The 13029-nt window shown below is 46.3% G+C and overlaps 1 protein-coding gene across 10 annotated transcripts in view; it reads left to right on the top strand.

Annotated features, from left to right (window-relative positions):
* The window catches only part of DENND2C (DENN domain containing 2C), a 72936-nt gene that overhangs the window by 34097 nt on the left and 25810 nt on the right, over nucleotides 1-13029 (top strand). For all 10 annotated transcript variants that reach the window (XM_084853540.1, XM_084853541.1, XM_084853544.1 and 7 more), the window contains 5 exons: nucleotides 2068-3023; nucleotides 4873-5021; nucleotides 5645-5751; nucleotides 8754-8924; nucleotides 12468-12564. In XM_084853540.1, the coding sequence (XP_084709666.1) occupies nucleotides 2236-3023; nucleotides 4873-5021; nucleotides 5645-5751; nucleotides 8754-8924; nucleotides 12468-12564 (1312 nt within the window). In that variant the 5' untranslated portion in view covers nucleotides 2068-2235. The remainder of the gene's footprint in view (nucleotides 1-2067; nucleotides 3024-4872; nucleotides 5022-5644; nucleotides 5752-8753; nucleotides 8925-12467; nucleotides 12565-13029) is intronic.

Here is a 13029-nt window from a genome sequence, read left to right as displayed (position 1 = left end):
AGCGCATGGGCCAAAGGCAGACTTCTGGGCCACACCCCTTTTCTCCAGGCCACACCCCTCACCAGCCCCACTCTGGGTTGTTGATATTATTAACCCTGCCCTGCTCTGTCCCTCAACAGCAAAGGTAATAGAGGGAACCTTGCAAAAGTTGGGGAAGGAGAATGCCTGGATGCAAATGTGTCTCCCTGCCACCTCCCACATTGCATGCTGTATAGAAGTAAGAGTCACATCTGTAAGTTTGCCTACTTTTGGCTCTGGCCACACCCACTGCTGGAATGCAGACACTAACAGGCTTTGACTGAGGTAATGCACACCTTGCCAGGAAAAGGTTGCCTTCCCCTGATGTAGATGCTTCAGTGATTCTTCTTCTCTCCCTCCGCCTCCCATTTTATAATTCCATTCTATGCAATTCCTGGACTGAAAGTGAAAGCCCTTTCCGTAATATTTTCATAGGAACGACAGATGGGGCCCAACAACAAAAGAATACATTTTTAAAAAACCTGAATTGCTGTACCTTTTCAATGACTTTTTTCTCTTTACAAATGTAGTTGTATTTAGTTTATTTTGATTATCTTGGTTTAAAAAAAAACCCAAAACGTATTTGTTTACTAGGCACACACACATTATTGGCAGCCAGCTTTCCTTTGTCTTGTACTCTGCTGTTCCCCTGCTCCTATTATTCCCCTGGAACTCCCTATTGTCAGCCACTCCAGTTACTGCTTTTTTTAACTCACCCCACAGTAGAATCAGGCCTTTCTCTGGTCTTTGTTGTGTATCGACATTGGATGGGAGGGTTAAGTGTGTATATGCAAAAGTTGATATATTTGTAGAAAATCTGGATTAGATAAGGCAGCCTTCCCCTACCTGATCCCATCCAGCCAGGGGGATTATGGAAATTGTAGTCCAACACATCTGGAGGCCACCAGGTTAGGGAAGGCTGAGTTAAGGTAATACATCCTTGCCCATTCATTCCTGGTGGTATTGGCTGCCTTCTAGGAGCAGATCTGAGAGTGTCGTACGGCCAGTCACAGCCAAGATTGTGCGTGGGGAGCCTTTCCTGGTGGGAGTTCTGAATCTACTGAAATAGCCATGCTGAAACTTGAATTCTCCCCCCGCCCCACTCCCAGTTTTGGAAAAACCTGTGTTATGGGCTATCACTTGCTAGGCTTGCTACTGTAGCCACTGAAGTTCAGTGGACAGACTAGTGGGCTTGATGTTGGGACACCTAGATTGAAATCTTTGCTCAGCTGTGCATTCCCTAGGAGACCTTGGATATGTCAGTGGTTTCATTCTATTTCCCTATGTCACAATGTTAAACACTATGCACATTAAATGATGATAAAGGAAGGCTGGATGATGCTCTCAAGCATAAGATATGGAGTGCTTCTGGATGAGGATTTTATGGTGCAATTGACCTGCCTCATTCATGGGGAAATTTTACAGGAGGTCCAGACATCGTCATCTTTCGTTTCGGTTTCCCCATTGGGTTTTCCCACTGCTTCTTCTGTCTTCTTTCTTACCACTGAAAATCCATTCAGGAGGGAAAGGTGGAATAGTCTTTTGGTAGCACTAGGAGCTATCTGTCTGATTTCACTTGAGTGCCAACTTTCTGGATTTGGTGGGGTGGAAGTGGGTGATTCATACAAAGCCAAATTTTGGCACAGGCTGGGAAGTATTAGATTCCTTTCTTTTCTTAGCCTTGGCAGAAGAATAATATGACAAAGGTGTTTATAGGGCCAATTCACACATTAAGCTTGGTTTTGTTTTTGTTAGGTGTAAACCTGAAATACAACATGTGAATGAGACACGTGTGTATTATACAGGTACACTTTGTCAGAGAGCTGGGATTGGCTGAAGCTCCATGTCAGATGTACACTGAGTTGTAAACCAGGGTTTGCTACAATATGTGGAAAGGCATTCAGAGTAACTTTTGCTTGTTTGTAAAAACAGTGAATTTTGTGGCTCCTTAAAGAATAAACAATTTATCATGGCGTGAGCATGTGTACTGAACATTCCTATGTCTTGCATCCCTTCTGATGGATGTTCTGTCTCTCTCTCGTTCTGCAGGGTGGCATCAGGATATACTTCCCCTGTCTGAGCAGGAGTTGGGTCACTCTGCAAACTGGATTTGATTGGAGGCCAGTAGCAGCTAGAATTTCGGAATTACAAATCCCTGATCCCTTATCTGGAGGCAGCCTGCAGTGATGGGGCTGTAGCAAAGGGAGCTGGCCTGCCATGCACCCCACGGGGAGTGCCGACCCCTGCTTTTCCCGTTCTGCTGTGCAAACCCTGTCTCGTAGCCACTGCCGGAACATCAAACAAAAGATCTCTCAGTGGGAGGGTCGGACAAAAGGGGATTGTCAGGAGGCAAGGCAGAAACCCAAAGATTTTGGGGTCAAGTATGGCCATGACAGCAGGGGGAAGTCAGTGGGACGTGGGCACAGCAGGGACATAGAAGGGGTAACAAGCGTGCAGAGTCTTGGTTTGGATTTCCGAGAAAACTCTAATCTCTGCTCTGTGACTGAGGAGGAGGAGGATGAGAGGCTGCACGAGAGCCCCTTGGTTGAGCAGCTCCCCAATGGCATTATATCTGAAGGAGAGGATGAGGAGGATTGGCAAGGGGAAAGGCTGCCCCCAGGGAATTTCTACACCTCATGGGACCTGTGGAAACAGATCGAAGCCCTTCCTCCTGACAAAGTCCTCTCTGTTGCTTTGGACTTGAAAAGAAAACGGGAAAGCTGTGGCTCAGCAGAGAAGGAGCTGAACGTGGCTCCGACAAAGAGCTTGGAGAACATCTACTGTGATGTTGAAGGCCAGGGAGGGCAGCCAGCCATCAACCCAGTACCCAAACCACGAAGGACTTTCCGTTACCTTTCTGAGAAGGACCATGCGGACTGCCCTAATGGAGGCCACGCTGAAAGGAAGCTACCGGAACGTCGGTGTAACGGTGACTGCCCTGCAACAAGCTCCCACGACTCTGAGCAGAGAGTGGACAGCAGAGGAATCCGAGGCAGATCCAAGAGGTGGGTACTGATTTGATCTCTCCCATTCCTCTTGTAAGTAAGATCTTTTGAATAATGGCAACCTGCTATGTTTGGATTCTTAATCAGCACAGTTTTCCCTGATGTTAGGAGCAGTCAGGCATCCTCCTGTCTTCTTTTCCCCATTCAGTTTTCCATCAGGAAATCTGAAAGGTTCTGAAATTGCACACTTCTTTTTTTCCATGTAGAAAAATGTTTCAGTTTGATCAGTTATGTTCATGAGAGTGGAGTATAGGAATAAAGAAGGTTTAGCCCAGGAGCATAGGCTTCCTGTTCCCAGCTTTGGTTGGCAGGGAGTGAAGCTTTAGGGGTAAACTGCCTGTACTCTATCCTTCTACACATGCAGAATTTTTGGTATTTAAATAGGATTCAGCACCTTGAAAGTGGAAGCTGCTATTATTATTAATAAATTTAAAAAGGGAAATCTTATGATGGTTGGGAAAATAGGCTTGAAAATGTGTAGGCAGTGCCTTATGGCTATGCTCAAAAGGTTAAACAAATTTGTGCACACAGAATTCAGTGTTTATTACACAATATGAGTTACTTTGGTGCAGAATTTTGATTTTCTTTTATGCACATAGTATGCACGGCCTTATTTAGGAGTGTGCTGGATATCTAATCTTATTAGATAAGAGCCTTCAGGATTGCTTGCCATGGCTGCTGTGATGAGCATCCCTCCCACACTTGGCAAGTGTGAAGCTGAGCATGACAGGGGATGTCCCCCCTGCCCTCCCATCATAGAGTGAGGGAGGTGAATGGAGGCTCATCCCATAGATGTCAGAGCAAAAGAACTCCACATCTCCCCTCAGTTTTGGCTGGTTACCAAGGGCAGCCAATGTTTGTCAAACCCTGTTATCAACTTTGTTCAGTTGAGGACCTGTGGGAAATTCCCATGGGTGGAAAGATCATCATCTTCCCAGTGTGGAGATCGCCTAGCTGTGGTTTGGAAAGCTCATTTAATCTTGGATAAACACACGACTGAAGTGGCCTGGATATTTTTCATTGTAGTTACAAATGAAAGGAAAGCTGAAGAAACCGATGGGCCACTGGAAGATGTCTTATCTCCAGCTGCTCCTAATGCACAGCACATGAGCCATACAGCTGTAGCTAATTTTGGCAAATGGGCGTAAGCGTAACTAACTCTTTGCTGTATTGTGGCTTTTGGAATATGAATGTGAGAATGAAAGGGGCTAGAAATGTCATCTCTGTCTGCCGTGTGAATATATTTATGGTGTAGAACAGCCTTCTGCATCCTGGTGCCCTCCAGATCTTTTGGACTACAACTTTCAGCATTCCTGACCGAAGGCCATGCTGACTAGGGATGATGGAAGTTGGTCCAACGCATCTGGAGGGAACCAGGTTAGGAAAGGCTGATCTACACCATGAATGTATTCACATGGAGGTCAGAGATGAGAGTTCCAGCCCCTTTCGTTCTCATACTCATATTCCAAAGGCCAAAATCTAACAAGGAGTTAGAAGATTGGTGTAGAATCTTAAACCCCTTTTTTCATGCATTAAGGGGAAAAAATAGATCTGAGAAAAACTTGAGTAAAAAAAATGAACCCCAGCCCCATCCCAGCATTGTTATACATTCTGTTTAGTGAAAACCAAAGACAGATTTTTTTCCAAAAAATAAGATATTACCTTTTTAAAAATATCCAAAATAACAATTTGGTGCTAACAATTCTCTGAAGATAAGGTAAAATAAAATTCAGTCAGCTGTAGGTAGTGCAGCAAACCTTTAAGAAGAGAGAGGAGATATAAAGGCCATGCCACTTCCTTGTGTGTGAGGCTTGTGTGATGATAAGGCAACCCCCTGCTTTGTTTACAGGAAGTCCTTTGAATTTGAGGACATCCAGGGTTACCGAAACCGGCTAGTGGCCATGGAGTACCAAAAGCTCCATGAAGAACTGAATGGCACCGCCAGTGTCCATCTCTATTGCACACAGTCAGAGGACAACCTCTATGAGGACATTATTGGTATGTTTCCAAGTTGATTTCAAGGAAAAGAATGACAGTAATTTGGAGGAAGACTCTCTGCCATCTTTTCTTGCTCTGGAGGTCAACAGAATTCAATTTATGATCACCACTGCTGACCTATGGAACATGCATTTATAAATGCCTGGTGGCGAAATACCATTTCTCTGCTGGAAAGCAGTGGATTGGGGAGAAGGGTAAGGGGGGTTGCAGTGCCCGTTGCTGTTTTGCTCTCTTTGGCCATGAGCGGCATGCTGGTGCAAATTTTGTTGTTGGCTTATGAATTCTGGCTTGTTTGGGAGCAATACACCAGGATGCCTGGCTCAGATGCAACGTAAAGGTCTCTATTTCTGGTTTGTTAACCTGCTCATGTGTGCGGGAACAAAGTGAGAGTGGAAGAGCTGTGTGCACTAGCATGCTGCTCGTTCACAGTAAGCCAGGATAAGCCAGGAATCCTGGTTTACCGTTATGTGTGATCACTACCTCTCTCTTTTTTCCTGTGGTTGACATGAGATGCTGGCTCAGTTTGTGCCTTTTTTTTCCTTTTTTTTTTTTTTTTTTTGCAAGCCAGTATGATAAGCTTGGCAGCCTCTTTCTTTCTCCTTCAAGAGTCTTCTTTTTCCTAGATCCTGCTAAGGAGAATCTGTATGAAGACATTAAAGTGAAGCCTCTGTGGAGGATCCCATCTGCTTGGAAGTTGCCTCCCCCCCGGAATACCTTCAAGCCACCCAAGGTGAAGGCACATTTAGCATTCTCTCTGCTCAGCATCCCTGCCTAAGGTTGGGCTTTGCGCCTGTGCTTCACAGGCCTTAGGCTTTAGCGTGCAGGAAAGTTGAGTGCAATGGAGTAGCTTTGGACATGCATGTATGTTGCTCCATGTCTTTCAGCTGAATGTGTCCACTATTTCCATTAGAAAGTGTTGTGTTCTTGAGGCAATATGGAAGCTGTGACCCTGCAGATGGTGGTTTGTTTCACATGTGCAACTCATCACTTGATACTGCAGTTATTGAGTGAAGAATGTGTGTGTGTGTGTGTGTGTGTGTGTGTGTGAGAGAGAGAGAGAGAGAGAGAGAGAGAGAGAGACAGAGAGAGAGAGAGAACGAACTTGCCTGTAGGGAGCAGGTGCTGCTTGGAGCTGTGTTAGCATCAGTTTGGCCTCTATTGATTGATTGATTGATTGATTGATTGACTGCCTAATAACCCAAGTTCTCTGTGCTGGGTACAATATACATTAAAAAACATACTGTACAAATATTACCACAAAAATAACAACAGCACAGAATCTGTGCTGAAAACAATACTGTGCACTTCCCACCCAGAGAACAAAAGAGAAAGGGGAAGGAAGCAGAGGAAGGGCTCACGCCAAAGGGCTTTTCAGTTCGAGATCTCAAAACCCATTGGCTAGACAGAAGCAGTTTTTCCACATATGCACTAGGTAGTCCTTTGGGGAAGGGGAACTTCTGCAAGCTGGGGATAAAGGCACATGCACAGTTTCTATAGCACTGCAGGGGAGGAACTGTGCAATTGGCAGTCCCGGTCTCATGGAGCACTCACCTAAGTAAGTGCGTAAAGCTGTAGGTGCTCCTTCTCAGGCATCTCGCTCAGTGTGGATTCTTTGTACACAATGGGGGAACTGTATTTGTCCTAGACTTCATTCTAAAGCGAAAGTCGAAGCTTCCACTCATGCTTGAAGGCGGAGGGCTGCAGCTCAGTGGTGGAAAAGGCTCAATGCCTGGCATTTCCAAGAAGGACTGGGAAAGACTCCTTCCAGCAACCCCGGAGAGCCACTGATAGTCAGTGTAGACCAGTCTTCCCCAACCTTGGCTTTGTCAAAAACAAGTCCTGCCAGACGAATCTGATCTCATTTTTTGATCAAGTAACCTCCCTTGTGGACCATGGGAATGCTGTAGACATCATATACCTCGACTTCAGCAAAGCTTTCGAGAAAGTGCCCCGTGATATCCTGATGAGCAAACTAGCTCAAAGTGGGCTAGATGAAACAACGATCTGGTGGATCCACAGTTGGCTACAGAATCGGACTCAATGAGTGCTTATCAAAGGGACCTCCTCAAACTGGGGAGAGGTAACGAGTGGGGTACCACAGGGCTCGGTCCTGGGCCCAGTGCTCTTCAACATTTGTATTAATGACTTGGAGGAGGAGGTGCAGGGAATGCTGATCAGATTTGCAGATGACATAAAATTGGGCGGGATAGCTAATACTTTGGAAGACAGAAACAAAATTCAAAGTGATCTGGATAGACTGGAGCGCTGGGCTGAAAACAACAGAATGACATTTAATAGGGATAAATGCCAAGTTCTGCACCTAGGAAAAAGAAACCAAATGCACAGTTCCAAGATGGGGGATATGTGGCTCAACAACACTACAAGCGAGAAGGGTCTTGGAATTGTTGTCGATCAAAACCTGATCAAAGTCCAGGGGGTTGGACTTGATGGTCTTGTAGGCCCCTTCCAACCCTACTATTCTATGATTCTATGATTCTATGAACCTGGTGCCCTCCAGATATCTTGGACTTCAACTTCCATCAGTCTCAGCTAGCATGGCCAACAGTCAAGAATTCTGGAAGCTGTGGGCTGGTGTATACAGTACTGAACTAGATGGACCCAGTGGAGGCTGGTGGCTCCTATGTAAGTGGGGTGGTGATTCCACTCTGGGTTGCAGTCAGAACTCTAAAGGAGCTATCCAAGGTATGATGCTCCTTTAGAGTTCTGACTGCAACCTGGATACACTGTCTCACTGACTTTGGAGCCACCAGTCCCCACTGGAGTGACCAATGATCTGACAGCTTCCTGTGTCCCTGTGAGGGTGCCAGAACCTGAGGCTCATTTGTGATAATTTCCCTGAATTAGGCAAATATCTCTTTCTTGTATTCATGGTGCCCATTATGGCTGATTTGAAATGCCCTCCACCCCCCAATTCACTTTCTGATTATTAGGTGGTAAATTTTGGGTATGGGTCCCACTATTTTGTTCCCAAAGAGTATGGGAGAAGGATGTGATTACCATGGTGGAGGCAGCTACAATAGCTGCTACCATTGGCTGACATTTGATTTTTCCTGCTGTGCCCAAGAATGGAGCTAACCACTCATTAAATGCATTCCATGTTAAATGCACATGTGTTTCATAAGGCCCTGACAGCCAACGCTGAAGCAGAAGCGCCACTTCAGGCAAATGTTTTTTTGCACAAAGAAATTGGGTAGAGGCAGGAAATTGGGTTGGTGTTTTTTGTTTGCTGCAGCCTCTTTTCATCCCCTTCCCAAAGCTGCTTTTGTCCTCATGAAATTCTAGTGTTTTTATGTGTAGTTAGCTCCAAAGCATTTTGTGGTTGTGGGTCCTTTGTGTTGTTTGCCTCATAGCCTTCCTGGCTTCTAGCATCCCCCCCACCCTTAAAAACAAGCTTAAATGTGTCCCTTTTCAGGCTATGTTGCAATTTGAGGTCAAGATTCGGTGGCAAACAGGCAATTTTCTTTGGCTGCCAAATTTCGGTGGCAGGAGTGCTGCCTCCAAGATGGGGTCCAGTGGGTAGAAAATGGCCCCTGGACCTGCTGAAACTGAAGAAACTAATCTTCTGTGGGATGAGGGACAGATTGTTTTGCCCAGTCTTGTGTGTGCGTGTGTGTGTTTGTTCATCAAGCTTAGTGGTAATTGCGTTCTTAGTAAAGCCTTTTCATTCTCAGTGTAATAACTCCCATCCTTCTGCATTTTTCTTTTCTTCAGCTTCCCCCCAAGCCACACTTCCTTCATCGTAAAACCTTGGAGCTAAAGAGCACACGGATCTGCCTGCGGGGAAAGTTGGCAAAGGACACGACTCTGCCAGTTACATTGACGGAGTGGAAGTTCTTCAAAGCAGGTGAAGCTGGAAGCAGGAAGAGAAAGAACATTCCCCGGGTGAGGAATGAGCCGATACTGTCACATTTTGTTGCTGTGCAATTAGACTTCTCCTTACCCCTCCCCCACCTTTGCTAAATAAAACAAACAAACAAATAAATAGCCAGCCAGCCCCTGTTGGATCATGCGTGTCACACCACTAGTGAAAGGGGGCACAATTCTTGCTTGCTTGCTTGCTCGCTTTCCTTCTCCAGATGCTTAAATAGTCCCCCACTGCACCTCTCAAATATGGGAGCACTTGTGAACACCAGCTGTTCTATGCCTTCCATCTGCATAGAACAGCTGATGTTAGCCCCATGTAAAGAGATTACGGGTGTGATGCTATGCATGTTTAGACAGAAGAAATGCCTACAACTCCCAGCTTTCACCAGCCAGCCATGCTGGCTGGGGAATGCTGGGAGTTGTAGGACTTTTTTCTATCTAAGTATACATAGGATTGCACCCTAAAAGTGTTTCCTTAATAAAATAACAACAACAACCTGAATTCAAGATCGTCCTGTTGGAACTGAGGGAGGGAAAGTGTTACGTTGAAAGTACTAGATTAGGAGAGTATCTGGAACTGAATTTAGCTGGAGTTAAATCACCCCTTTATTTATTTGGATGGTGCTGCCTTGCTGCATGTAGACAGAATGTTCTAGGCTCATTAACTAGCAGGCACAAGCAATATATGGCAACATGCAGTGAATATACATTTGGCTAATAGTGAACCCCCCTTTACATTGGAAGTTCATTTTTTGTTTTTAACAAGAGAGTCTGTTAATGATATTTGCAAAGGCTCAAAGTGACCCTGAGTTCATTTGGTCCTGCCTGGACTTGAATAGCTGCTTGTTTCTCCGGAGCTGCTTATTCCTGATTTGACATTTTCACCCCTGAACTGTTTTGTTGCTTAAAGCTTCTGAGCAGCTTGTTAAGAATGGGACTGTTCCATAAAAACCTGAATATAATTTTCCTGATGTGTTTCCTGCCGCTCCCTCCCGTGGGTGAGTGAGTAACGGAGATGCATGCCTGATGTAGTCAGAGAACCAAGAAGCAATTTTTATGCTGCCCACGCGTTGAAGGAATTGGACTCTTGTCCAGTTGGTGCCTTTGATATCAACTTTCTTACACTCGTATTAATTTTTAAAAATGTGTGCCCAGGCGCACTCGCGCGCACATGCACAGCCATTCTTTTAGCAACTTTCCAGTAAGAAAGCATTGCAGAGAAGAAGCCAAAGGACACAGCCAGCTGTATAGCCTAGTGAGAATCTATTTCTGCATTGATAGAGAAAATTGGGGCTGGGGGTGGAGAAGGGAAGACTACCATATATCTCAGGCCAGCTGTGTTGCTTTTCCAAGTGTTACACATCAGTATTTCTTGGAGCATGCAAAGTTTAAAATAAACATGGAGCCAGGAGGAATTACGAAACGTCCCACGTGAGCCGCTTTCCTCAGACAAATTGATTCTGCCTAAAGACCCCCAGACAGCCTCCAAAATGTGGGAGTAATTTACCAAGAGAGGAAGCACATGTTATTCTCTCTCTCTCTCACCCTGAACTTGTAGGACTTGGCCACAATTGCTGGAGGGATGCCTACAGAAGTCAGGAAAGCATCTCGGCCAACCCCAGCAGAAAAGCATGTGCTGTCCAGCATTCTGGCACTACCTCTTCATCTCCCAGCAACTTCTGCTGGGTTCTTGAAGCCACTACACACTTGACGGTGGTGACAAGCCTGTGGCCGCCAGCGTTGGCTGCGGTCGGCTTATGAAGCGTGGGATAGAGACGCGCATTTCAAATAGAGAGTGCCCCCCATGCTAGGAAAGCTGTGTGCAATCGCAGCTCTCTGGTGTGTGTTCTGGGGGGGTGTTCCCCCCTTCATGCTTTCCATGTTCTGCCTCGACAAACGATGTGCCTGGGCTATGGTCTCCAAGTGTGAAGTGGCTCTCAAACCAGCAGCATTAAGAGCAAGGCTGGGAAAACTCTGGAGGAGCAGAAGAGAGGCAGAAGGAAACTCATGGAGGAAACCCAGTGCTTCCTGCACACGGGCACTTGTGCCCTAAGGTCATGCTGTGCTCCGTATGTGCCGCCCTGGCCCAGGGGCAGCAGACGGGCGCTCTGCAATCCTTTCTTCCTCTGTCCACCTGACCCTGCTTGGGTTGGGACTGTGAATGGATTTACCTGGTGTCTCTCTTTTGCATGTGTGCATTACTTGCGGTGATGGGAACAGCTGGACCACACCCTGTTGCCTTTGCTTGGAATGCTGAATGATTTCTGAAAGCCGGGCAAGAGGGAACAGGGCCTGCATGCCACGTTTAAAATAGTCCAGCAGTTCAGCGGGAGACGAGAGTGTCAGCAGGTTGTGACGTGACAGGCTGAGGCAAAGTGCTCTCTGTCTGCCTGTGGGTTGAGACACCTGACACCTCACATGGAGCTGGATAGGTTGGGCTGCTACTACCACTTGTTTTAGCCCACAGGGACTGGCAGAACGGTACAAGCAAACAGCGAGTAGAGCATTGGAGACGTGGACATGGGAGACCTGAGTTCACAGCCCTGTTCAGCGCCTGAGGTGGCGTTAAGCCTCAGCCTAAGCTATCTTGCAGGGTTGTTGTGAGGATAAAAGGGCTTTACACTGAAAAGTGCTATAGGCAATAATAGCACAGTGCAGCTTTTCTTTAATGAAAATTTGGGGTTATTACATAAGCCACCCGGTTCTGGAATGGTGAACAGGCTTTGTCGCGTGATCAAGCATTTCGGTTCCCTGGGCCCCTGAATATGCACAGCTTTACTTGTGGCTAGTTATAAAGCCAAGCCAAAAGCTTTGTTATGAAGTTCTGCCTGGGTTCTAGGAAGGGTAGCAGTACCTCTGTGTGCACAGAGCTGACTGCAAGCAAGACTGTGTAGGTCGGGGGGGGCAGTGTCAGTGTCTGGGGGCCAGTCCCCCCCCTGCCCTGTAACCTGCCCCTGGGGAGTGCAATTTTGCCTTAAAACAAGGCACGTGCTCCCCACATATGCCTTGTTTGTTTTAAAGCAAAAATACTGCTGCTTTTTCTTCTTTTTTTTGCACTGCCACATGGCAGCGACCATTTGGGGGCAGTGGGGGGCTGCAAAAAGATGGGGGTGCCACATGCAGCCCATGGGCCATGTGTTGCCCACCCCTGGTGTAGATGTAGGAAACACATTATTCCAGAGAGAACTTTGAGGTGTTCTCTGCCATTGATTTCTCTGGATGTCCATGTCTAGGTCTTCTCCCTGTGTCCTGGTTCTGAAGTCAGGTCCATTCCAGGACTTCTAGTGGCATGTATGCCTGCAGCATCCATATGGACCACTTGTTATCAACCTTTTAAATCACACTTTGGCTTGTTGCTTCCAGAAGCTGATCCAGATTATTTGGTTTGCTCTCTAGATTGATCAAAGCATCCCTGGTGTGGGTTTTGCAACTGCCCCCATCAATATTCCCATCATAGCTCTGTGTAAGGCTGGTCTGCAAATGGCCAGCTTTCTGATCCTTGCCTGGACCCTTGATGCATGTGGCCACTCTTTGATTTCCACGTTGTTCTTTGGGTTTCAGCTGGTGTTGAAGATACAGGAGATTTTTGACTCCAAACGAGGGAAGAAGCGGGTGAAGTTAGTGACACAGACGGGAAAAGAAGTCTCTCCAGCCAGAGGTACAGATGCAGAGCTGTGTGGGGTTTTCCTAGGACAGCCTTTCCCTACAGGGTGCCCTCCAGATGTGTTGGACTACAACTCCAGCATCCCCCAGCTGGCATCTGGAGGACACCAGGTTGGGGAAGGCTGTCCTAGTAGGTTGCCTGATAGTGGTGGGGATGCCTCTACCAACAGGCAGGGACTCTGAGAATTGCTCTGAAAGCACTATGTATCTCTGTCGAATATTTACTTACTTTTTAACTTTTTTTTTATCCTGCCATTCCTTCAGGGACTTTAGGGTGGTGTAGAAGTTTCTGTACTCAAATTACAGAAGACCAAAGTAATCCCAGATTGTTTGGTGGTTTTTAAAAAAAATATGTGCATTACTGACTGTGTTTTCCTGTTTCAGTGATGCTTTCCTCTCCCATATGTGCTGAAGTAACTAGCAATAGCCACATGTTCTTTATGTGACCTGCATTCTCCAA

The sequence above is a fragment of the Heloderma suspectum genome, chromosome 4 (assembly GCF_057233095.1).
Source record: "Heloderma suspectum isolate Gila_16-S chromosome 4, 16-S_ref, whole genome shotgun sequence".
Taxonomy (NCBI): Eukaryota; Metazoa; Chordata; class Lepidosauria; order Squamata; family Helodermatidae; genus Heloderma; species Heloderma suspectum.
The sequence above is the reverse complement of the archived record's forward strand: the minus strand, read 5'-3'. Positions and strand labels throughout refer to the sequence as shown.